Source organism: Cibotium barometz, chromosome 2 (genome assembly GCF_041138505.1).
Source record: "Cibotium barometz isolate CiBa-2024 chromosome 2, ASM4113850v1, whole genome shotgun sequence".
Lineage (NCBI taxonomy): Eukaryota > Viridiplantae > Streptophyta > Polypodiopsida > Cyatheales > Cibotiaceae > Cibotium > Cibotium barometz.
In genome coordinates, this window is record NC_141047.1 from 35,335,190 (window position 1) to 35,358,292 (window position 23,103).

At 46.6% G+C, this 23,103-nt stretch overlaps 1 protein-coding gene across 4 annotated transcripts in view; it reads right to left on the reverse strand.

Moving 5' to 3' along the window:
* Positions 1-6,534: 6,534 nt before the first annotated feature.
* Positions 6,535-23,103, reverse strand: part of LOC147640990 (putative ion channel POLLUX) — an 81,936-nt gene continuing 65,367 nt past the window's right edge. For 3 of the 4 annotated variants that reach the window (XM_086817004.1, XM_086816999.1, XM_086816996.1), the window contains exons 10-12: positions 7,865-7,957; positions 7,400-7,666; positions 6,535-7,314 (exon numbers count right to left, since the gene is read on the reverse strand). In XM_086817004.1, the coding sequence (XP_086673130.1) occupies positions 7,096-7,314; positions 7,400-7,666; positions 7,865-7,957 (579 nt within the window). In that variant the 3' untranslated portion in view covers positions 6,535-7,095. Of the gene's footprint in view, positions 7,315-7,399; positions 7,667-7,864; positions 7,958-8,404; positions 8,559-8,678; positions 8,867-23,103 lie in introns of all 4 variants that reach the window. The other variant, XR_015268699.1, reaches the window with a different exon arrangement.

Here is a 23,103-nt window from a genome sequence, read left to right on the forward strand (position 1 = left end):
TAGACTAGCTCTTTTTCAAGATAACCTTGAGCTAGATCCATTCTTTTCTTCCTAGCACTCTCTCTCTCCAAATTTCCAACATTCTTCATGTGTTTATACTGCATCACAGAGCTATGATGGTGTGCAAAAACATGGTTGAGTTTTAAAGGGAGAAACCCATGAAGAAAGAGAGAGAGAGAGAGAGAGAGAGAGAGAGAGAGAGAGAGAGAGAGAGAGAGAGAGAGAGAGAGAGAGAGAGAGAGAGAGAGAGAGAGAGAGAGAGAGAGAGAGGAAAGAGTCAACTTCCCCCCAAAAAGGGCGTTTTTGAAAAAGCCTCCAATTTAAAAAGTTAAAAAAGTCAAAATTAGGGAGACCACCTTGCTATGCACTAGGGCAGGCCAACTTTTTATGCATTACCCCCCAAATATAGGGGTGAAAGTGACATTTTTTTTACTAGTTACCCCCTTTTTACCCTTGATTAATTAATGTAACCACCTCCTAATCCTTTCTTTAGACTAGTTACCTCCCCATTTTTTAGACTACTTACCTCGTTTTTCACCCTTGATTAATGAACTTAACCACTTTCTAATCCTTTATTTTTGTTCTTGAGCTTCTTCTTGATTCTACATTGGTTCTTGCATTGGTTTCTAGTTCTTGAGCTCCTTTGTTGGTCCTTCTCTATTCGCAAAGATTCTTCTAAAATCACAATGGCCACCACCATCATCGTGTGCTGACACTTCTTTGATATTAGCACACTACATGCTCCTATCATGACAATGATAACGAATGTTCCCTATAAGGATTTCCAAAAGTGCCCGAGGTCAACCGACAAGTAAGATGGACGTCTGTTGATTAGGAAGATCTGGCAATGCTTGGGTACCTAATGTGCAAGACATGGTCCATTTTTTTCTCCTTTTTGGTTATAATGTTAAGATGTCTCATATGGTAGTACTATAGGTGCTAAAAATTAAGCAAGTTCACATGCATCCCACAAAGGCAAAAGAAAAGTTGAATCACACCCTTTTGTAACACCTGATGTTTTAGTAGGTCCTTCTTTGTTGATGGAGATAGTGGATTAGATTGAGCCTTGATGAGGAGTTTGGGATCTCAACTATTGTTACACTTGGTGTACAAAGGTCCAAAGTAGTGTTGAGAACACCTGGTAGTGATCTAGCTGTATGTAGCTCTACTAGAGTTAGATACCCAGTGGATAGGTTGAGAAGTATACAACCAATCATTATGCATATATGATCAGTGGATATGTTGAGAGATATACAACCAATCATTATGCATATATCATTACGTATATATGGTCATAACTTGAGCCCACGTGTTTTAAGGAGGCACTTGGACATAGGCATTTGGAAACTTCCATCGATGAAGAGATGGTTGCATGAGACACGAGATTTGGTGCTCTTTCTTGTCTCCAGGAAAATTACAAAGTTGAAGCTGAATAATAGATCAAGAACTTGGAGAGGGGACCCATTGTCTTAATGGAGTTGCAACCCAAAAGAGCAAGGACCACGAGGCATGAGTTAGTTGCAAATGTTAACCCCAATGTAACAAAAGTTCTAGATGATGAGTACCAAAAAATGTAAAAATCTATGATTGTGGAGTGTGTGGTTGACTCTCAACCAAGATGCCAACTTTCACCTCCCAGTGAATCCTCCTTCATTGCATTTGGGAATATAGAGTCTGGTTGGGTTGGTTCTAGAGGCAAAGAGACAATGGCTTCAGAACTGACTCTTTTTTGCGACCTCTTGAGAATGCTTACAAGTTTGGTCAAGGCCTTTGACACATTGTGAGGATCCCTCATAGGTTCCATGATTGGATCTGGAATAGAGTCTAAGATACGCTTAGGTGAGGTTAGCATTGATTCATACTCGATTACTTGCTCAAGGATATGGTCCAATTCAGTCTCACCACCTTCCTAATAAGCTCTTGGGCTTGTTTCATTCACTCCTCCAACACAACATTAGGGTACTCTTTAAGTTTCTTGGAAAGATTTATGTAGTCTCGATAGGCTTCTTTTCTTTGGAAATAGCTGGTTTGAGCTGTCATGGTCACGATGTCGGTCTCCTTGACAATTGATTGTGCATTGCATGCTTCCGCGTGATCTTTGATGTCTTCTTCTTTTGGACCTTTGACCCTATTCCTTAAGCATTTTTAGTGGCTACTTTTAGGCTTGCATCTCAGGTTCTTGGGCTACTTGCCTTTGAAGTTAAAGCTTTAGGTTTTTCTTATTTGTACCCTTGGATGTTTCCTTGGCTATCGCCTTGGTCTTGGCTTGGATCCTTTTGATGGCATTAGGGAGATTGTATGAATAAGTCCTCCTTGTACAATTAATAGGTTAAGGCTTATCGAAGTGGTTAATGCTACCACTGGGATAATCGTCACTCTATTGAGACAATCCTTAAAAGCATGCTCGTCAAAAGTGGATGATGCTACCCCCACTGGGATGATCGCCACTCTATTACAATTACAATAATCCTTGAAAGCTCGCTTGGATCCACACTTGTGACATGTGCCTTCGTAAATGAATGACATTGGGCTTTATCACTAGATTCGGGGATGGAGTTGAAGTACTTGTTGGTGAAATGGTTTTATGAGGACACTTGGCAACATGGTGTTTGCCCTTGCAATGAAACATTAAAGTCTCTCACTCTTTATTGCACCATGGCTTCAAATAAGGAGGCATACTCAATGGCTAGAGGCTGCTCTAGATATCCATATGAATCGTATTGTTCATATGAATCATCACTCGCATGCTATTGAAGTCTTTCGCTTGTTGTTGCACCATCGCTTCAAACAAGGAGGCATAGTCATCAATAGCTAGAGGCTATTATTCTGGATATCCATATGAATCGTATTTCTCATATGACTCATGGCTCTCATGTTTCAAACTCTTGGAGTCTACTGGCAAAGTCATTAAGCATTTTATGCGGTTTTGAAGAGAGCCCATTAGGATGGTAATACCTAAGGTGGGTATGTTGCTAGTGGTGGTGTATATATACCTCTCGATAAGAGGTTTTGGTAAACAAGCACAGGATTATGTTCTAGAGCATTTAGTTTGGCCGGTAGAGCTAGTGGTTGCTTTGGTTCTAGAAGCATGGGTTGTGGTGATGGAGTCCAACCCTTCTAGGTTTCCTTGGTATCAATAATAAGTGCTATCATGGCTCCCATGGCATTAGTAATGAGCACAAAAATATTATTGTCTTAGCCTTGGCAATGGACACTCCTTTCTTATATGGTTTTGATGGCAAATCACACACAAACCATATCTTTTCATGGTAATACGTGTGGGTATCTAGCTTGAGGAACTAGTTGGGACTAGCCTTGACATTGGCCCTCTCTCACTGGCCTAGTCGATTGAGAATATTTTCTATTAATTTTTCCATGCTCGTGTCCTTGACTAGGACTCTTGTTGGTGTTGGTTGGGCTCCCTTAGCCGTAGAGGCTTTGGATGGTGCATCCCCTACTTCTTGATTTGGGTGGACGACTTCTACATCTTTATCTTGGAGATTGTCTACTAGGTCTATTACTTCGCAGGACAATACTCATCACATGTGTACTGCCTACACTTTATAGATGGCCATGAAGCTTATTGCTCTTGAGGCCGATCATAAATCGATCAATGAGTAATAAATCATCTAAGCCTTTCTATGGGACTGCATCTCATATAAAGATACTTGGTTTTAGCAATGTAGTCCTACATGGTCTCACCTTTGTCTTACTTTTTACGGTTGTAGATTTGTGCAATGGGGCTCCATTTAGCTCCAATGGTGGGTCATAATTCCACAACTAAAGTGTGTCTCAAGATCTCATTACCTAGCCCTTTCAAGTGGGTTTAGTAACCTAAACCACTGACATGTTTTTCCTTCAAGGAAGAGTCTAAATGAACAGATCTTAGTGGGATCATCAATCATTCCCATGGCTTTACAAACTTGGTTTCTCTATGTACTAAATGCGTTCTCTAGTTTCATTAAATTTGATAATCATCCTGAGATGTGGATTAACTTTGTTTTTTCCAAATCTGGACCTCTACGTGCTATATTCATGGTAACTCCCCTTCCCAATTCAAACACCATCCTTAGCATACTTCTGCATAGGGAATGATTGCACAAAACCCTATGTCTTTGGGTTTGGCGTTTTGTGCCCCATGGGAATGGGTTGTGCAATTTTCAATGGCACTTGTCCTACGCCTACCTAGCTTTGAGGAGGCTGCAAGCTTATGGACAACTGAGGACACATTATATGATTACCCTTATGAAACACCCGGGTTAGAAGTAATCCCTATAATTGACTCTTTACCTTGCTCTGTGTTCTTTGGCTCGTTCAAATGGAGAGGAACCAAGACTTGGTTCTCTAGCGAAGAGGCTTCCACAATGGTTGCAAAAGATACGTGTCCCAACTGTTTGTAACTATGGTTGTTGGGCTACTTGACATGGCCATCTTGGGGCAAATCCAACTCAAGGTCGACACCAAAAAACAGTGTGGTGTTTGACATGGTTTCAAAGCACTTCCAATGGGAGTGAATCTTGAGGCTCTTGGTCGTGCTCCCGTTCCTTCATTGAAGCTTCACCCAAAGATATGATGGTTTAATGCCCTTTTCACAAAGTTAATGACACTATTCACAACTAGATGGCGAATCTAAGAGTCGGAGGACCATGGTGGCTACCATTTCCAAGGATTCCGTAAAACCCACATATGCATTTAATTGACTCATTTCTTTCCAAAACTCCTCACTTTCCTTCTTAACAAGGGAGCATTATGTTTAGTGTTGGACCAAAGGTTGGGTGGATCTAAAAGGGTATGGCTTGATGTACCATAATTGTTTCCAATCTGAACTGATTTTGTATCAAAGAGTCAAGTCTGTATGGATTCAAACATGTGTGTTCTATTCAAGTCACAAAAAAGAAGTATTTTGGTTTCTAACCTTTTTTTGCTAGGCTCACATGTGCTCACGTTTGTGGACTCACGTCTATGAACTCATGTTTATAAGCTCACATCTTTTTTGTATGAAATAAGGTCACGTAGGTCTACTAAGCTAGACTTCCTAGTAGACTCACATCTTGTGGACTCACACCAATTGGCTCACGTCTTGTGGGCTCACGTCTCACCTAATAGAGTTCATGGATTTTTTTCTTTTAATGATATAGACTCATGGTTTTTATTTTTATGAGCTAGATCTACTTCGTTATGGATTTTAAGTAATGCATGAAACTTCGAATATTTAACAAGTTTGGAGAGAAATTATTCAATAATAATTATACTCAAGACTCCAATAATTACAAAGAATAAGGCTAATACATATTGTATAACAAAATTAAAAAATTAAAAAACAAAGATAGGTAAGTTCTTACAACCTTCAAGACACTGATCTGTATCTAGATTTACGGCTCACATCTCCAAGCTTACGACTCTAGGCTTATTACAGCTCACTTCCAACTACAAACTCGCAGAGCTCACATCTCCAAGCTTACGACTCTAGGCTTATTACAGTTCACATTTTTTTATCATGAAACTATGCGCTCGTGTCTCCCAACTCGAGAGATAATTTAGCATGATAGAGTTTTTAAAAAATTTTAGACTTTAATAGAGATGATTAAGATTCCTAAGCTTAATTTATAATATTATTACAAGTAACTAAGTATTTTTTTATTATTTTTATTGATTCTAAATACTTTTAAGCTACAAATTTCAATAATGCATAAAATTATGAAGTACATGAATGAAAGTCACAAATTTTCACTTTAATTCTCTCTTAATGGAGCTCAAAACTTATGTCTTTGAAATGGATTACACTTCTAAGGACAAATGCTAAGGTATACAATAGCTTGGAATGGACAAAAAAACAAAGCTAAGCACTAGGCTAGTCCTTGTTATAGATATCACCAAGTCAAGAGCTTTCCTTAGCCTTTACTGAACGAGTATCGTTTGGTCTTAACTTAAAAGCCATAAATGCAATATTTCGATGTGGATGCATTGGCTCGTGTGTCATATCTTCACTCTATTGTCACATCATAATGCTTCTTTACACTAAGAGTGAAGATAGATCTTTAACCACAAAGCACTCATGAAAAGAGACTTTTAACACTGGCATTACTCCAACCATAAATGGTTTGCAATATGAGATCAAATAATTAAACCTATCCAAGCAAGCATCCATCAAGAAAACGAGATCTAATATACCACACACAAGCAAGAGTAGAGAAGAAAGAGTGCTCACAAGCATTCTATTACGAGGGAATAAATGTATATTGCTTAATGTCAAATTTTGCTCATATACAAATGAGTAGCTTTCACATTATGGCATTAAGCTTAAGGCAAGACTGTTTTATAAAGTTCCAACAAAATCTTATAAAAGGTGGGTTTTCACTAGACGGGTCAAATGGCAAAAGACCTCATGGTAGGTTAGTCGGTAAAACCATTTTAACTTTTTACGAAGTGGTTAACACACATGTATGTTTCATATCTTACAATTTTCTCCATTACTTCATTTAACATCGTTTTTAGCCTTCTTCTTTTTTATTATTATGATCTCTTCAAAGCTACTTGGACTTTAATTATTTATGTCTTGTTGACCAAGGTTATGTTGTAATTTGGAAGTGTGCATGATATTTTGATGCTAATTAGTAAGGGCACCCCCGACTAATTAGTTTGAGATGAAAAGGTGATTTAGTTAATGTATATGAACTGAAGATAGGGTGAATACTTACATACCCACATAGAAACCCTTTCTGATATAAATGAGAATATATTCACGCATACCCACTTCGAAAAATGCACTACTTTCAAAACGTGCGCTTGTATTCTGCATGGACTTTCTTAAAGTCCATTACAGCCTTCGTTCGCATCACCATGCTTTTGCCTTGTGGTTCGACCCTTGGCCTCCACTTTGAGGGTAGTGCTGCATCCCTTGCTAGTAACGAGGTGAGAGGTTTACACCCCTTCCACCCCTTTTGATCTCTGCTTTGAGCGCATAAGACGCCCCTATGTGACAAGAGGGTTTCATGGCTGCTGTTATATTCTAAAGCTCCCATTAGCTGAAATTCCAGCCTCAGTTGGTGCAGCTTGGGGCTTTAGAATCTGGCAGTTGGAGCTGAGCACATCAGCTTACTCCTCAAAGGCAAGAACAACAAAGACATCCTGTAAAGACCATCTTTGCAGGGCATCCTTATCTGATGGATTGATGACTGCCTGGTCTGCAGCAGCTTGGCGATAACCAATTACTATCTCTTCTCTTTGGCGAGCACGGATCATAATCTCAAAGAAGGATACCTCTTCCTGATCATTCAAGTAGAACTCAGCTGGCCTTATATACAGTTCATTTCCCTGGAAAAGGATTGTCAAGCCAAAGTTAGGGTCCCCTTACCGACCTCACTTGTGTCAAAAATGTATGTGCGGGCACGTGTCTTACCTCTTCTGCAAAAAGCTCTTCCAGCACGCGATTGATCTGTTTGTCCTCTGCTACCATGGCTAATGCCATACTCACAAGCTCATTCGATAGTACATAATCGCTTATCTTTGAAACACTGACAAGATTCTTGGTCCGAGAATCCAGTATCTCACTTATAATTATTGTATTATTCGATGCCTCATGCATTTCACGAATCCAAGAGCTCTGTGAATGCCCGTGCACCCGGCTATGAGATCCTCTTGAGACTTCCAAAGGTAGCCTCTTGGACTGCATTTCCATTGGCAACTTTGTGATTAGTTGTCACAATCAAGCACAGATTGTATTTTCATCTTTGTAAAGGTGGCAAACCATGATCCATACATGTGTGCGTGTGTGCGTGCGCATGTGCAGTGTGCCAGCAGATGCCCATGTGTATACGACACATCCATGCACATGTAAACATCCACTAGAAAATCATCACAATACCTGTATGTCTCTGATCAAAAGCAATGTCGCAAGAGAGCTGGAGTCTGCATTTACAACAGTATCCTCAAGTTTCTCATCAGCCAATATCAATATCTGTCACCAAAGAATTGCATCTTTAGAGCCCTCAGATCATCACCACAAAAGAGATGTGACTTGTGTTGCAAAGACAAACACTACAATACACAGCATTTTGAGTGAGTAGCTCTCATGTTGAGCTTAAAAGGAAGTGCAAGAGTGTACATGACCAAGAGTGCACACGTGCCTACACCCCCCATTACTACCACTTCCACAACCACTACTACGATTACGACTACAACTATCATTTGCACTTCTACAACCACAGCTACCACTACCACCTTTTTTTGTAAAGAGCAGTGTTCTATTACTTCATCGTACAAGGAAAGAAGTCCTTAAATGTGAGGAAAACTTCTTCAAGATCAAAAACACTGGAAAAACAAGTCTAACTACAGCTAGACCATCTCTTGTAGTCTATGGCAAGCATAAAGAGATTGGCGCAAAGACTAGCAAAATAAGGAGTACCTGTCAATCTGTGTAGGGTGAAAGATCAAATGATTGCAGCCAATCCAGAGTTTTCAAAGTGCCCAATAGTGTGTCCAAGCAAGGAAACGTGCATACTAGCCAGTGATATCTTTGAAAGATCCAGAAATGCTTGGAGAAGTAACATCCTGGAAATCTGGTAGCCAAAAAATCTGATAGTCTATGCAAGAAATCTCTGGTGTGCAAACAAGCCCATAGTAAATGAGACACGGTCTCATTGCGATTTGAGCATTTGAAGCAAGAGGTAGAAGCTAACCTTCTTTTGGCTAGAGTTTCACCAACACATAGCATTGCAACCAAGCATCGCCAAAGGAAAACTCTCTGCTCTAACGGAAATTTACTGCTCCGAACTTTTGGAGATTTTGTTTTCACCACTTGGTTCCCTTATCCATATTTGAAAGCCTCTTAGAATGAGCAGCAATCCACAGCTTGGGAATAATCAATCTGTATATTCGGGTAGCTGTGAGTTATGACATAGGTACTTTGGGAAAACAAGGCTCATCTCTCTGCAACATCCAATCTAACAATCTCTTCTCTTGAATGACAAGAGGAATCACTTCAAATTGTTGCAACAAAGCTCTAATTTTTTGCATAACAGACCCGTAATGCATGCCCGAATTCCCACTCCTCTATGCTTGCAGGAATTCAAGTATTTAAGTATTCTGCCATCTGGAGAGACAGCATCCTAGATTAGACATATTTTTCATGGAAAGAAAATAGGCCTTTCTTTTCTCCTGAACTGCCAGAGGTTCCAAAAATACTCTGCTCCAGTGAATGCTGTCCAATCTCAGCGAGTTACCTATTTTTGAAGGTCTGCCAGACCAATCCAAGTACTAGAGGACTTTTTTCCAAGCAGCTATCAGTCTAGTAGTGAAAGGACAGCCTAGTTTCTTCCCTTGCAGCTTTCCGAGAAGAAAATCCCAATGTGTACATTGCCATCTGCCAAAAGAGTCTGTTTTAAGTGCAGTATACATAGCTGCAATCGTCACCCTCCAAGGCTGCTCCTAGGCAAAAAAAGGTGGACAACAGAGTTGCTTTTCTTGCCAAAACATGATAATGAATATTGAGAATATTTAGCCCTCCATGCATCTTTGGTGAACAAATCCATTCACATCTCAAGAGCCTAAGAGATTTCTTCTAATGTCTGGTTTCCCATAGACTTCCATGGTCTAAGACGTGAAAGCAGTGATGTGTTTCTTAAAGGCAAGAAAAACTGTACATATGCCATTAAGATGGATTGTACTATCCTCAATCGCACATGTAAAGGCTAGGTAGGTAATTGCCAGTATTCCAATTTTGCTTTCATCTTTCTAAAAGATCCAATTTGTGGCATCACTAACAGATACATTCCACCCCAATGGGTAACCCAAATATCTAACAGTATTTGTTGGTGGAAAAATCTATCCAGGCCATAATTACTTGTCACGTGCACCCATGGACTGTGGTACACGGTGACAAACTAGCTCATCAACAGTGCAAGAAACATGATCAAAAGTAGTACCTTTTTTAGGATATTTTGTCATATGCCATGACCCCTTTGTGAGCCCCAATCCGGGACATGTCAGGCACGAGCTACATAGGTCAGTCTCCCAGCCATAGAGGTCTGCCAGGTCAGTCCTCTTAACCCACTTTGGAGAATTCAGCAAGTAAGTCTTCATGTAGATGTCAGCCTTAGGTTAGTTGCATCAGAAGCATTCATGTAGAGAGTAGGGGCCAGCCCCAAGGCAAGTCCCAAGGAAGGGACAGCCTTGCAACAAGGAGTATTTAATACTCCTAGCCAACCCCTATGCCCAATCGGCAGCCCTTGAGGGGCTTGGGCAGGAGTCAGCCAAGACCAGACTGCAGTCGGCCAGCCAACAGAACTAGTCCACGAATTAATCGAGCAGTAAATGCTAATTTAAGCAGTCGTGGCACAATCATCGGCAGGCCGACAGCCCTTAAACCAGCCGACCACCATCCTAGTAGTCATATAAAACAGCGCCTCAGCCTCAGTCCATAAATCATCAGAAATCAAATCAAGTCTCATGCAAGCATGTGTGCTTAGGCCCACAGCCTTTGCATACTTATAGCATTCTTGTGCTTTCAACCAAGGCAAACCGAAGCTCAGCCTCTTCAAAAGTTTTCAGCACACCAACCATCAGTCTCGGGCCGGTCTATTCTCTCGAAGATAGCTTCACAGTCACCTCCAGCTTATGTACAATTTTGCCCAGTGCTTGTTCGCTTTGTCCTTGCGTTTGGCGGTCAGTCAGTCAGTTTGTCCGCTTAGTTTTGTGGACACAGTTCAGCTTGTATTCAGTTCTCCAGAAGAAATAAAGCAAATACTCCTGCTTTCCGCAGGGGGTGGGGGGGGTGTTGGGGGGGGCGCGCGCTTCAGTGGGTAATTTGGAACCCCATCTGGTGTCATCTCGACTACATCTTTTAGATTCATGTATGTTGTTTAAAGGATTACTAAAGACTCACTAAACTTAGGTTTAAAGAAGACCTCGTTGTTTCGCACGGTCCTAGCTTGGCATATTCTACATTGGTATCAAAGCTTCGGATGTGATTCAACCCGGCAACCTAGAGTGAGAGCATCCTGTGGATGGTAAAGTTGAGATTGGGAAAAACCACTCGCCCATCTACCATGGCACCAAGCTCTGAAGACATTACTAAAGAAGAAGAACCATTCGAAGAAACGCTTCCGCAAAAAGAAGACGAAGACAACCAAAAGTTAAAGGGGCACATAAGGCAACTCCAGATGCAACTCAAAAGAGTCCAAATGGAAAAAAAACTCACAGAATTACAGGAAACCTTGGCCCAGCAAGAGACACCCAAAGAACAAAGTTCCTCAATGGAACCGTGGTGTCGATGGATGACAGAAAAAGAAGAGCGAGACCATGAAGCAAGACTGGCCGAACACCTGGCAAAGAAAACCAAACGCAAGGCCAAAGAGGAGCGACAACAGGCAAAGCTCGAAGCGAAGGCGAACCACGAGTGACACGCCCAAGAAGACTTGAGGGACCAGTCCAACAGACACTGCGAACTCTGGTAGCTTGTTTCCACCCTACTCAGTCCTCCACAACCCTAGCCTTAGCCTCGACAACTATTATCTGTGCCTCACTGAACTTCATGAAGTACGACAGCAAGTGCAACCATTCAGTTGTGACACAATTTATCCACCGGTTTGTTGCCCATTTTCCACTCTCCAAGATCACACATACCCAAGACAAAGTCCATCTAGCGCCTCCACATCTCATAGGTGATGTAGTCACTTGGTGGCAACATCGATTCCGTTTTCACACAGATTCCTACACTGGCTTACCAGACTATGATTCGGACACCTTCGTGTCCGATTTGAAGACCAGGTTTCTACCTCCGCAATGCATGACCAATCTCAAAGACAAGTTCTACAAGCTCACCCAGAACGGTTCCCATGTGCTCACCTACTCCAACAAAGTGATCACATCACCATGAGATGATGCTCAATGGAGACACCAGTCACCCCCAAACCTCAGCAGCAGAGCAGACGCAGACCACCCAGCAGAACCAAGCGTCTAACCAACAATCAAGTAAGGGGGCACCCAACAACAAGAACCACAAGAAGAAGGGCCAGAATAGCTCTTCTACTAGGAAGGAACGATAAGATGGACGCAAGAAGACCCCTAAAGAAAAGATCAAGGAGGGCCTTACCGAAGGATTATTACAGTCACATGAGAAGGAGAGGTACTTCAAAGAGAACCATTGGTTTTTCTGCCACCACACGGGACATGCAAAGGACTATTCCAAATGGCAAGCGGAAGAAGGCAAACAACCAGCCTCTACAATGGCTACCGCCGCAGCTGTACCACCCCCACCCTCAACCACCAATGTTGTTCAGCTCTTGCTTGATTTGAATGCGGTACCCGCAGTGGTATTTGATGATAAGCAGGAGGGCGGAGTTGAGGAGCTTCAAAAAGGTCTTATCAGAGCTTATGGCATGGCGAAGGGGCAACAATTTGTTCTCTTCGACATGGGCAGTTCTGAAGATGCCATTTCTCCGCAGTTGGCGACCAAGATGAAATGTGCCCTAGTGCCTTATCATTTGGACGTAGATGGGTTCACTCCCGGCCTGCGTATCCATATCACCTAGAGATACAATCCTTTGTGGGCTTGTGCCAAGCGTGTAGCTTGCATATGGATCGGTTTTCTAACCTTGCAGTCCCATTGACAAATTTGCTCAAGGGAGTGAAAACAAGAAGACAAAAGGTTGCAGTAACAGGAAAGGCTTTAGAGGGATTCTTTGCTCCGCAAAAGGCGGCTTTCAAAGCACTAGTCCTTCAACTCGCATCATGGGATGATCCCTTCGAGGTGATCACCGATGCAGTAATCTCGCCATTGGAGCAGTTTTGCAACAAGAAGGAAGAACCGTGGCGTATTATAGCAGGAAGTTAAATGATGCAGAAGACAATTATTATGTCTATGACAAAGAGTTGCTAGAGGTTATCGCAACCTTGAAACAGTGAAAACCTTTCTTTATGGAAGGGAATTTACTGTGAAGACAAACCACCAAGCCTTGAAGTGGTTACACGCTATGCCAAGTGCCCAATAGAGCGATAGACAACACCGGTGGAGTCAGTTGTTCCAACAGTTTGGGAAAATGACTGAGTATGTACTGGGTAAGCACAACCTTGTGGCAGATGCTCTTAGTTAAAAAGGTAGTATTCTGACAGTACAGGAGTCCATTGTGTTGGAGATACAAGGTAAGGACTTAGATAATATGAAGACACAGTATGCAGATTGTCCAGAATTTGGAACTCCTTACAGTATGGCCCTTTATTGAGAACCGGGTCATTATACCGTTCAAGACGGTTGGCTCTTTTATAAGAGTCAATTATGCATTCTCAGGGAGAAGAGACCGGCACTCCTACATGATGCCCATGATTCACTTGTTGGTGGTCATCGCGGGAGCAATAGTACTTTGGAGAAGTTAGAAAGATCATTTTATTGGCCGAAAATGCGCAGGGATGTATACAACTATGTTTCAACATGTTCTATATGTCAAAAAGTGAAAATACCTCACACCAAACAAGCAAGGTTGCTTTAGCCGTTGCCCGTTCCCGAGGTCCGTTTCACGACATTTCGATGGATTCCGTTGGACGACTTCCTGCATCTACTGGATCTTAGAATACTCAATGTACGATGATAGTTGACAGATTCAGTAAATTTTGTATGCTTATATCATGCAAGAAGACGGCCACAACAGAAGATATGGCCTGGCTCTTTCTCCGACATTGGTATCCAATATGTGGTTTGCCATGGACCATTACTTCAATCGGGATCCAAAGTTTACATCTCAATTCTGGCGAGCTCTATTAGACAACTTTGGTAGCAAATTGCAATTGTCGAGCACATTCCATCTCCAGACCGATGGCCAAACAGAGATTTACAATCAATTGGCTTTCAATGTGCTTAAAGCATACTGCCATGATCAATAGTCGAAGTGGGAGCTTCATCTCCGGTTGATGTAGGCGATTCTCAATGACACACTCATCCAATGTTGGTAGAATTCCTAACGAGACAGCCTTTGGTCGAAGATTTTCATCCCTTCTCACGCAGATGATATCTCCTTCCTTGAAGACATCGGAAACTTTTTCAGCCATCATTAAGTCAGTCAAAGAAACCTCGCTTCCCCAAAAGAAAACCCCCCCAAATTGTGTGCAGTGTAAAAAGCAGCTCGCTGAAGCTCCCGCCTCCACCCTGCACGCCCCCCCTCTCTCTATCGCCTGTGCGCCTCCCTCCTCTCCGCCAGTTCGCTTTTTCACCCCCCGCCTGCCTTCGCTTTGTGCGCCCGCCTGCACGCCCCCCCTCTCGCTATCGCCTGTGCGCCTCCCACCTCTCCGCCTTTTCGTTTTTTCACCCCCCGCCTGCCTTCACTCCCCTCTGCTCGCTTTTGCGCCCCCCCCTCCTGCCTCGCTGCTGCGCCCTCCCCCCTCCTCGCCATTCGACCCCCGCCCTTCGTATTTTCGCCCCCAGCTCCCTCTTCGCCTGTTCGCCCCCCCATCCCCTCTGTCGCCTGTTCGCCCCCCTCCTTTCCGCCTGTTCGCGCCCGCCCCCCCCCCCTTCAGCAGCACCCCGCCTCCCCTTTTGTTGCCGCCCCCCCCCAGGGTTTCTCCTTCGTTTTCCCCCTCTCCCTCCTCTTTCGTGTTGTTCACCCCCAGGGGGTTTTGTTTTTCTTCATTTTCATCCGGTCTTCGCCTCTTTGGGTGCAGCCCGTTTCTTGCAGGTTTTCCGCATTCGCCTCGCCTTCGCCTGAGCTTCAGACTCTGATGGAGACTCCTCCCGCCTCGCCTCAGAGGGACTCACCCGCAGCCCCCTCGCCCGCCCCCGAGGTCATCCCCATCAGGCTTTCTCTTTCGCCGGAAGAGGAAGCGAGCCTCACTGCAGAGGTGGAACGCCTCCAGGCTCATTCCACCATCTGCCGTATAGTCGGCACTCGCCCCAGTAGAGGGGAGATCAGGGATCTTCTTCAGGCTCGCCTTCTTGCAGATGTGGGCAAGATCCTGGATGTACAGCTCCTGGGCCGGGGCCATTATCAGATCGAGTTCGAGGCCGCCCAGAGCGTTGCCAAGGTCCTTGCCATGAGTCCTCTGGACATCAGGGGTGCTCGGGCTTTCTTCAGACCTTGGCAGCATGGATTTGACCCAGCAGCGACGGAGCAAGGAGAGCGCCTCTTCCATATTACAGTTTGTTTCCCTGGTCTCCGCCGGGAGTATCTTCCGCTCCTCCCCAGGCTCGGAGCATTGGTGGGCTCGGTACTAGAGACGGGCCCCTCAGCAGCTTCAGTGGTGGCCAGAGCAGCGGGGCTACCTTCGGTCAGAGTGTTGGTGTCTGACATCTCCTCCCTTCCTAAGGTCATTCAGCTACCTAGGATAGGGGGGGGGTGGATAGATCAGAGAGTGGAGTTCTCGGGGCTCCCGAACCAGTGCTTCATTTGCAGGCAGGTCGGTCATCTGGCCAAGGCCTGCCCTCGCAGGAGACCTCGACCCTCACCACAGCAGCAGGCTACTGATGGCCCGCCCACAGATTCGGCCATCAGCAGGCTGCCTCAGGGACACCTGCTCAGGCCACAGAGACCTCGGAGTGGCAGCCTGGACAGGGGCGCCGCCGAGGGAGACAGCCACAGCAGCACGCACAGAGACCGCTGCAGCAGCAGCCACAGTCTCAGCCTCACTGGGTTCCCGTGAGGAACAGCTTTGCTCCCCTTCAGGAGGAGACCCCTGCAGCGACTGAGGACCAGGAGATGCCAGCTCCTCCTTCTTCACCCCCCCCACCCCCGTCCCCTCCCACCGCCTCGTCTCCACCTTCGCCTCCTCCCGCCTCCGCTCCGGTTTCGGCAGCGGCTCCCTCTCCACCTCCTTCGCCTCCCCCTCCTCCCCCTCCGCTCGCCTCACCTTCCCGGGAGACCCTGGCAGTTCCCTGGCGCTCACCTGCAGTCCGGAGAGCGCTGAGCACTGACCTCGCTCGAGCATCACAGAGGAGACCTATGCCGATTAGGGCCTCACGGATTTCATCTATCCGCAGTCGGCTGAGTCGCCTTGGCATTGGACAGCGCTCGGAGGCCTTTGATTATACCTTTACACGGCTTTTTGGAGCAGAGGGCCCCCATGAGCCAGCACCCATTCGAGTTCACGTAGTGATACCTCCGGCCCGCGGGGAGGAGGCACTAGACTCAGCGGTGGCCTTCTCGTTCCCTCTATGTGGACCTTGTGATCGGGAGTGGACTCTAGAGCTCGCTCTCAGCACTTTGAAGACTCAAGCAGTTGAGTTTTCTCACCACATGAGCGATCTGGAGGTGACTGATGTGATAGGCCGACTTTGGGAGTTGGCTCATTTTTTCTTGGATCCCGGGAGTGTGGATACCTCAGGGATTCGGCATTTGGTCGTGCGCATAGTGGCAGACTTGGCGCGGGACCCTGGATATGTGAGTATACACGAAGTTTCTCTGTCAGAGCAGGAGGCAGTCGCCATGGGCCACAGCCCCACTGGCGCCTGATCCGGGATTCTTGCAGCACACCGGGTGGGCAGATTCGCAGCCGTTCGGATGGGGACTACTCTCCATCCAAGCCGCTTGCGAAGGCCCGCCGTACGGCTGAGACAGCATCCACCTCAGCAGGGCATCCATGAGGATCATCTCATGGAATGTACAGGGCCTTGGCGGAGCACACTTTATACGCTATCGAGGTTGCTTGAGGCAGGAGCTTCAGAGATGCCTGGTTGGTGGCAGCATTGACATTTTGATGATGCAGGAGCACCACTTGGGTGAGAGCAGGATCCGGAGATATGGTTCGGTGATGCCTGGTAGATGGGACACTTTTTGGTCTGCAGGGTTTGATCCTTTGGGTGGACAGGGAGGAGTATGCATGGTTATTGCAGATGTATGGCGGCAGGCCATTGTGGATCGAGGGATCATTGTGCCTGGTAGAGCACAGTATGTCATTCTGAGGATGCATGATGAGCTATTGGGTGTGCTCAACATCTATGCGCCCAATCATGCTAGTGCCAGAGCAGAGTTTTGGACTCACGTTACTGATGCATTGCCAGAGGCCGCACATTGGTGTGTTGGGGGAGACTTCAACATGCTTGAGGACCCGGCAGATAGGGTGGGAGGCAGTCATGTTACAGTGCACGGCACGGAGCTTGCAGCTTGGGACCGGTTTTGCATGTCACTGAGGATCACTGATGCATGGCAGCATGGGGCTTTCTCCCGGTCTCAGGACAGTCTTAGTTTCTCTCGGTCGGATCGCCGGCAGGGAGGGACTAATCTATCTCGGATTGATCGCTTTTATGTGGGCGATTGGTTAGGGGAGCGAGGGGGCTCCGTCGGCATTCTTGCTGGCACCTCATTTTCAGATCATGCGCCAGTTATATTGACATTGGAGGAGGGGACACGGGAGCCCACCTTGCAGTTGAGGATCCCAGAGAGGGTACTTACAGATCCCAGTCGCGCTGAGGACATTGAGAGGATCTGGCATGATAGTCAGTGCTCTGACCAGGATGCAGCGGGCCAGTGTGCCCAGGGACTCATTGATCTTAGCTCTTTTCTACACGCTGCAGCTTTGACACGACTGGGAGAGATTCGCGAGCGGGAGCAACGGCTGAGACGCAGCCTTGCTTCGCTACAGCGCCTTCAGGAGCAGCAGCCTGCATGTGAGTGGGTGGCGTCCCAGCTGAGCCAGGCACGCCAGGAGGTTAGAGAGGTAGAGGAGCAGAGACATGAGTTTTACTATCGTCGTCAGGCCTCTCAGTGGACGCAGCTTGGTGATAGAGTGACTGGGGAGTTTTTTGAGATCACTGGACCCCGTCATGCGCGAGCAGGAGTTCGCCAGCTTGGTAGACCGGATGGATCGATAGCTACTGAGCTCGGGGAGATCAGAGCCATTGCCACTGCTTTTTATAGTGACTTGCTTTCAGCGGAGCCGAGGATCGAGATGTGTGCAGACAGACTGTGTGGGCCCATGTGCAGAGGAGGGTCACAGACCATATGCGCACAGTTCTAGGTGCGCCTCTGTCAGAGACTGAGCTTGCCGAGGCCTTGAGGGTCCTGCCGCCGCGACATAGTTGCCCAGGGGAGGACGGACTGACGCCGGCCTTTTTTATGCGCTATTGGGACCTTTTGGGGCCAGGCCTCCGCAGGGGCTTTCAGCATGTTTTGGACACTGGGGTGATGCCGCAGAGCTTTTCAGAGGGCTTGATCTATCTTATCCCCAAGGGGGAGGGAGTATCGGATGACATTCGGCATTGGAGGCCTATTACGATCCTCAATACTGTCTACAAGGTCTTAGCAAAGGCCTTGAGTTTGAGGATCCAGCCCTTCCTGGGGGAGTTGATTCATGCTACTCAGACAGGATTTGTCAAGGAGCGCAGTATCCTTGACAACATCTTTACTTTCTGGGAGGCGACGGCCCGAGCTAGGTTTCTTGGCGAGGACTTGGTCGTGATGCTTCTCGATTTTGAGAAGGCATACGATAGAGTTGATTGGGGATTCTTAGAGGGCACTATGCTACGCCTGGGCTTTGAGCCAGGATGGATCAGAGGGGTGGCAGCTTTGTATTCCACAGCTCGCAGCCAGGTGCTGATTGCAGGAGGTCGGGGGCCGAGTTTTGAGCTGACCAGATCAGTCCGTCAGGGGTGTCCTCTCGCCCCTTTCCTTTTTCTCTTCTTTGCGGAGGCTATGAGTATGTATTTGACGGCAGAGGAGGTTGGTTTGAGAGGACTTCAGCTCCCAGTCCGGGGGGAGGATTTGCTTGATGCTGAGTTTGCAGACGACACGGGCTTATTTTTGCATGGCCAAGAGGCCAATCTTATTCGGGCAGAGCAGTCGCTCCAGGTTTTTAGTGCAGCTTCGGGAGCATTGATCAATTGGCGCAAGACAGTGGCCTTTTGGATCAGTAGTGCTCCCACTCCGGCATGGAGCCCGGACCCCGGTTTTAGATGGATTCCTCCAGGCACAGCAGTGCGGTATTTGGGATGCCAGATTGGCCTTGATTTGTCACCTGAGCAGCAGATTGCCCCGCTTCTTCTGAGCATTCGGAAGAAGCTATTGTATTGGAGTACAGCTAGACTATCCTTGGCTGGGAGGGTGGTGGTGGCAAATCAGGTGCTGTTAGCGACTATGTGGTACATTACGTCTTGCTGGATTTTCTCGAGCTCTTGCATCAGCCAGGTACAGAGGCTGATCAGGAACTCTCTGTGGTCTGGGCGGGACGGTCAGCCAGCTCGGGCAAAGGTTGCATGGGCAGTTATTACACTTCCGCTGGCTCAGGGCGGTTTGGGCATTATAGATCCAGTCGATCAGAGTAGAGCCTTATTGGGGAAGCTTATTGTTCGGGGGTTGCTTCCAGGCGCTGAGCCTTGGAAAGAGCTCCTCTTGCAGCGACTGCAGGCCCGGGCGCCTCCTGCAGGGGGTACTTGGGCACCAGAGATTCGCTGGATCTTCATAGAGATGAGGAGGACAGGCCTCAATAGAGGATGGGAGGACAGATTTGCTTTGAGTATCCTGAGAGCTTGGGAGCTGCTGAGACCGGGGCTCTCTCAGCGGCCTCCTTCTTGTGTTGAGGAGCGGGCCAGGCAGCCGCTCATCTGGAGCCCAGCGGTTCGTACAGAGCAGGGTCATATGCTGGGTTCTCGGCCTCGTCTAGCCTGGGGACCTTTAGCGGCAGGCCCAGCTCGTAGTTTTGGAGACTGGCAGGCTTTCTGCAGTCTACCAGAGGAGACCCAGGTGGAGAGGCTGAGTCACTTCAGAGGGGGGTTGATTATGAGGGATGATATTCAGGAGGCACTTACAGAGGAGTGGTTCACACCTCTCGAGCCAGTGGCCCCACGGTGGATGGGAGCCTTTACACAGTTGGAGATCCTGATTGCTGTCAGAGCTAGCACTGAGGATGGCAGATGCCTCTATTATGAGATACAGGATGAGGGCAGACTCCAGAGAGTGGAGGTGGAGTCGCCTTTGGTTGCAGAGTGCACTTTTCAGAGGATTCGGGTAGTGGCTGCCGCTTCTCGGAAGTGGCATATTGACCCCGACCCTGCTGACGTGCTCCCGGATTGGCGCATATGGGCATATGCAGCGCGCCCCTTGGCCCGGCTACAGTGGGACCCCGGGGAGTACGAGTGGCATGATCCTTATGCATCCCTTGAGGCCACAGAGATCACCTTTTTCCAGTATACTGTTCGGCTGGGACGGCATATTTTGACGGCGAGGAGGACGGTTTCTCCAGCGGCAGCGGGGCATTGGCGATTGCAGGGACTATCACAGGAGTTCCTAGAGGATTTCTGGGCTCGGCTCTGGGCTAGTCGACAGGCCCGCAGGATCTCGGCTTTTCAGTGGCTGGTCGCCCACAGGGGCTCAGCGGTTGGCACTTGGCTTGTTTACAGCGGTCTTCCGGCGGCCTGCGTACGATGCGGCCACCCTATGGAGACACAGAGACATTGCCTTTGGGACTGCCCTCAGGCACAGCAGATTTGGTTGCGGATGCTGCGTATTCTGGCCCCCCTCTCTCCAGAGGGTATGTTTACGTGGGGTGCCGCTGCTTGGTCGACTTCATCAGGGCCTGCTATGGGCTATGAGATGGAGCAGGGCAGTCAGGCCATCAGATTTATTAGGGGCCAGCCTCGCCTGGTTCCGGCACCGGATTTCTCGTCCGCCAGAGCTGGACACAGGAGAGGGATTTACGATGGGAGCTCCTCAGCAGCCTCACCATCTGGTTCACCTGGAGGGCCCGGTGCTTTACGGCCTTTGAGGGGAGATTAGAGCCACCAGCAGAGACTGTTCGAGGGATTTGGCAGGAGTTGATCCACACCCTGCGAGGACAGTACGACCGCATCCGCGGAGACTCGGATGAGGCGATCTTACGGCGCCAGGCCTTTCACACCACTTGGCGCTGCGGCCCGTTCTACACCCTACACACGGGATCCCCCCATTGGCCCTACAGGCCACCTGTTTGGCTCTTCCCCCCCCCTATTGTATGATTTAGCCGCTCAGTTCTTTAGACTGATGCTTGTATTTTGCAGCACCTAGGGAGAGTCTCCCGGGCTGCCATGATGTATTCACTGCTCTTCTCTCTGTTAGGAGCAGGAGAGATCTCTTTTGTAGCCCTACGGGCGTTTTTTACATAACTAATGAAAGGATCTTTTCTCGGAAAAAAAAAAAAAGTCAGTCAAAGAGCGTCTTACCAAAGCTCAGGAGGCTTACACCAGACAAGAAAATAAGTCAAGGGGAGACGTAAACTTCAAAGAATATACTAAAGGATCATGAAGCAAAGACTCAAGCAAGTGTGCAAGTGTTGTCCAAAGTAGTCATTTAGGAGTTTTGGTCCTTTTCCCATCATAAACAAGATACGTAATGTCGCCATGCAACTTGAATTGCCAACATTTCGATGATGCACAACGTCTTCCACGTCTCTTGATTAAAGCCTTATATTGGACCTTCATTGTAGAATGTTCCAGAAGAGCAGTAGCCAAAAATGGTTGATGCAGCAGAAGTGATAGAGCCCGAGCAGATTCTTCTACATCGTTGGAAGCATGGTTCCGGACGACGACGTTGCCAATTTTATACCAAGTTCAAAGATCAAGGGACCCATGAAGCCGTTTGGCTAGATGAAGAATTCTTCCTCAAGTATCCATAGTTATTGGCGGACTACCTTGAAGCCATGAACCTGCCGCCAAGCTAAGCAAGAGGGAATGTCACGTGTACCCATGCACTGTGGTAGACGGTGACAAATTGGCTCATCAACAGTGCAAGAAACATGTACAGAAGAAGTATCTTTTTTAGGATATTTTGTCGTATGCCGTGACCCCTTTGTGAGCCCTAGTCCGGGACATGGCAAGCACTCAGTCTTGTGGACACAGTTCAGCTTGTATTCAGTTCTCGAGAAGAAATAAAGCAAATACTCCTGCTTGCGGGAGGGGGGGGGAGGGGGGAGAGGGGGGGCGCTTCAATGGGTAATTTGGGACTCCATCTCGTGTTGTCTCAACTACATCTTTCAAATTCATGTATGCTATTTAAAGGATTGCTAAAGACTCACTAAACTCAGGTTTAAAGAAGACCTCGTTGTTTCACACGGTCTTAGCTTGGCGTATGCTACATAAATTGAGCCAATCCAATGCTGTAAGTGCTAGTAGTTTAGATTTGCGGCAATCGATGAACAATCATGTGGCTTCCCCAAACAATTGGAGAGTCCTCATAAGGATTTGCAAATCTTGCAGAGTGTTTTTGGGGAAGAAAAAGGAATCATTAGCATAAGCCTGCACCACTAAATTACGACCGTCTGGCAATTTCAGGCAATTTCAAACCATGCAAAAGTCCTTGATCCGTGAGTTTGTCCATATATAGAAGCAAAGAGTGAGTGGCATTAGCATACGGTAAAGCACTCAAAGGGAAACCATGCTTGATTGATTTACCCAATATCCAAGGTTAGGACAATCCTTTGTCCAATATACAACGCGTTGTACTGTCTTGATAGAGCCAATAAATGACTCGTTGCATTTAGGCCCAAAACCAAGTTTTTTTATCGCTATTGCTGTGAAATCTCATTAAACTATATCAAAAGCCTTTGCAACATCTATCTACAGCAATAGTATATTCTGTTGCGAGTATTTGGCATACTCAATGCCCGTAAAGAATTACAAATGTTATCTATGATTTGCCTTCTAGGTACAAAATCATATTGGGCTTGATGCAATCCTCTGTGCAGTATCTTTTGACTCTCCAAGTTATCATCTTAGTGATGATCTTATAAATAGCAGGCATAAGAGTAATCAACGCCGATCCGAAAGATTCTTATAGAGCTGCTTCTTTGGCACTAATCTGAGTAGTCCTCCTTTTCAGAATGATGGCATAACACCCTGCTACCATGATTGATTGATCATAAGTTAATGGATCCTCAAGGTGGCCCTAAAATTGCAAAAAGAATTCCATACTCAACCTATCCTATCTAGGAGATTTCCATTTTCCTAGAGCCTTGATTGCATTCTGTATCTCCATAGACGTAAATAGGCTTTCTAGTTCAAAGGCTTCTTGAACATCCATTATTTCTATGACATTCTGAAGCAATCTATACGAGCATCAGTCACAACAACAAGGGTTTATTATGTTGCATGTGGTTTTTGTGAAGTGGTGCTCTCAAAACCAATATACAAGCAACAATTGTTAGAAATATCGCCAT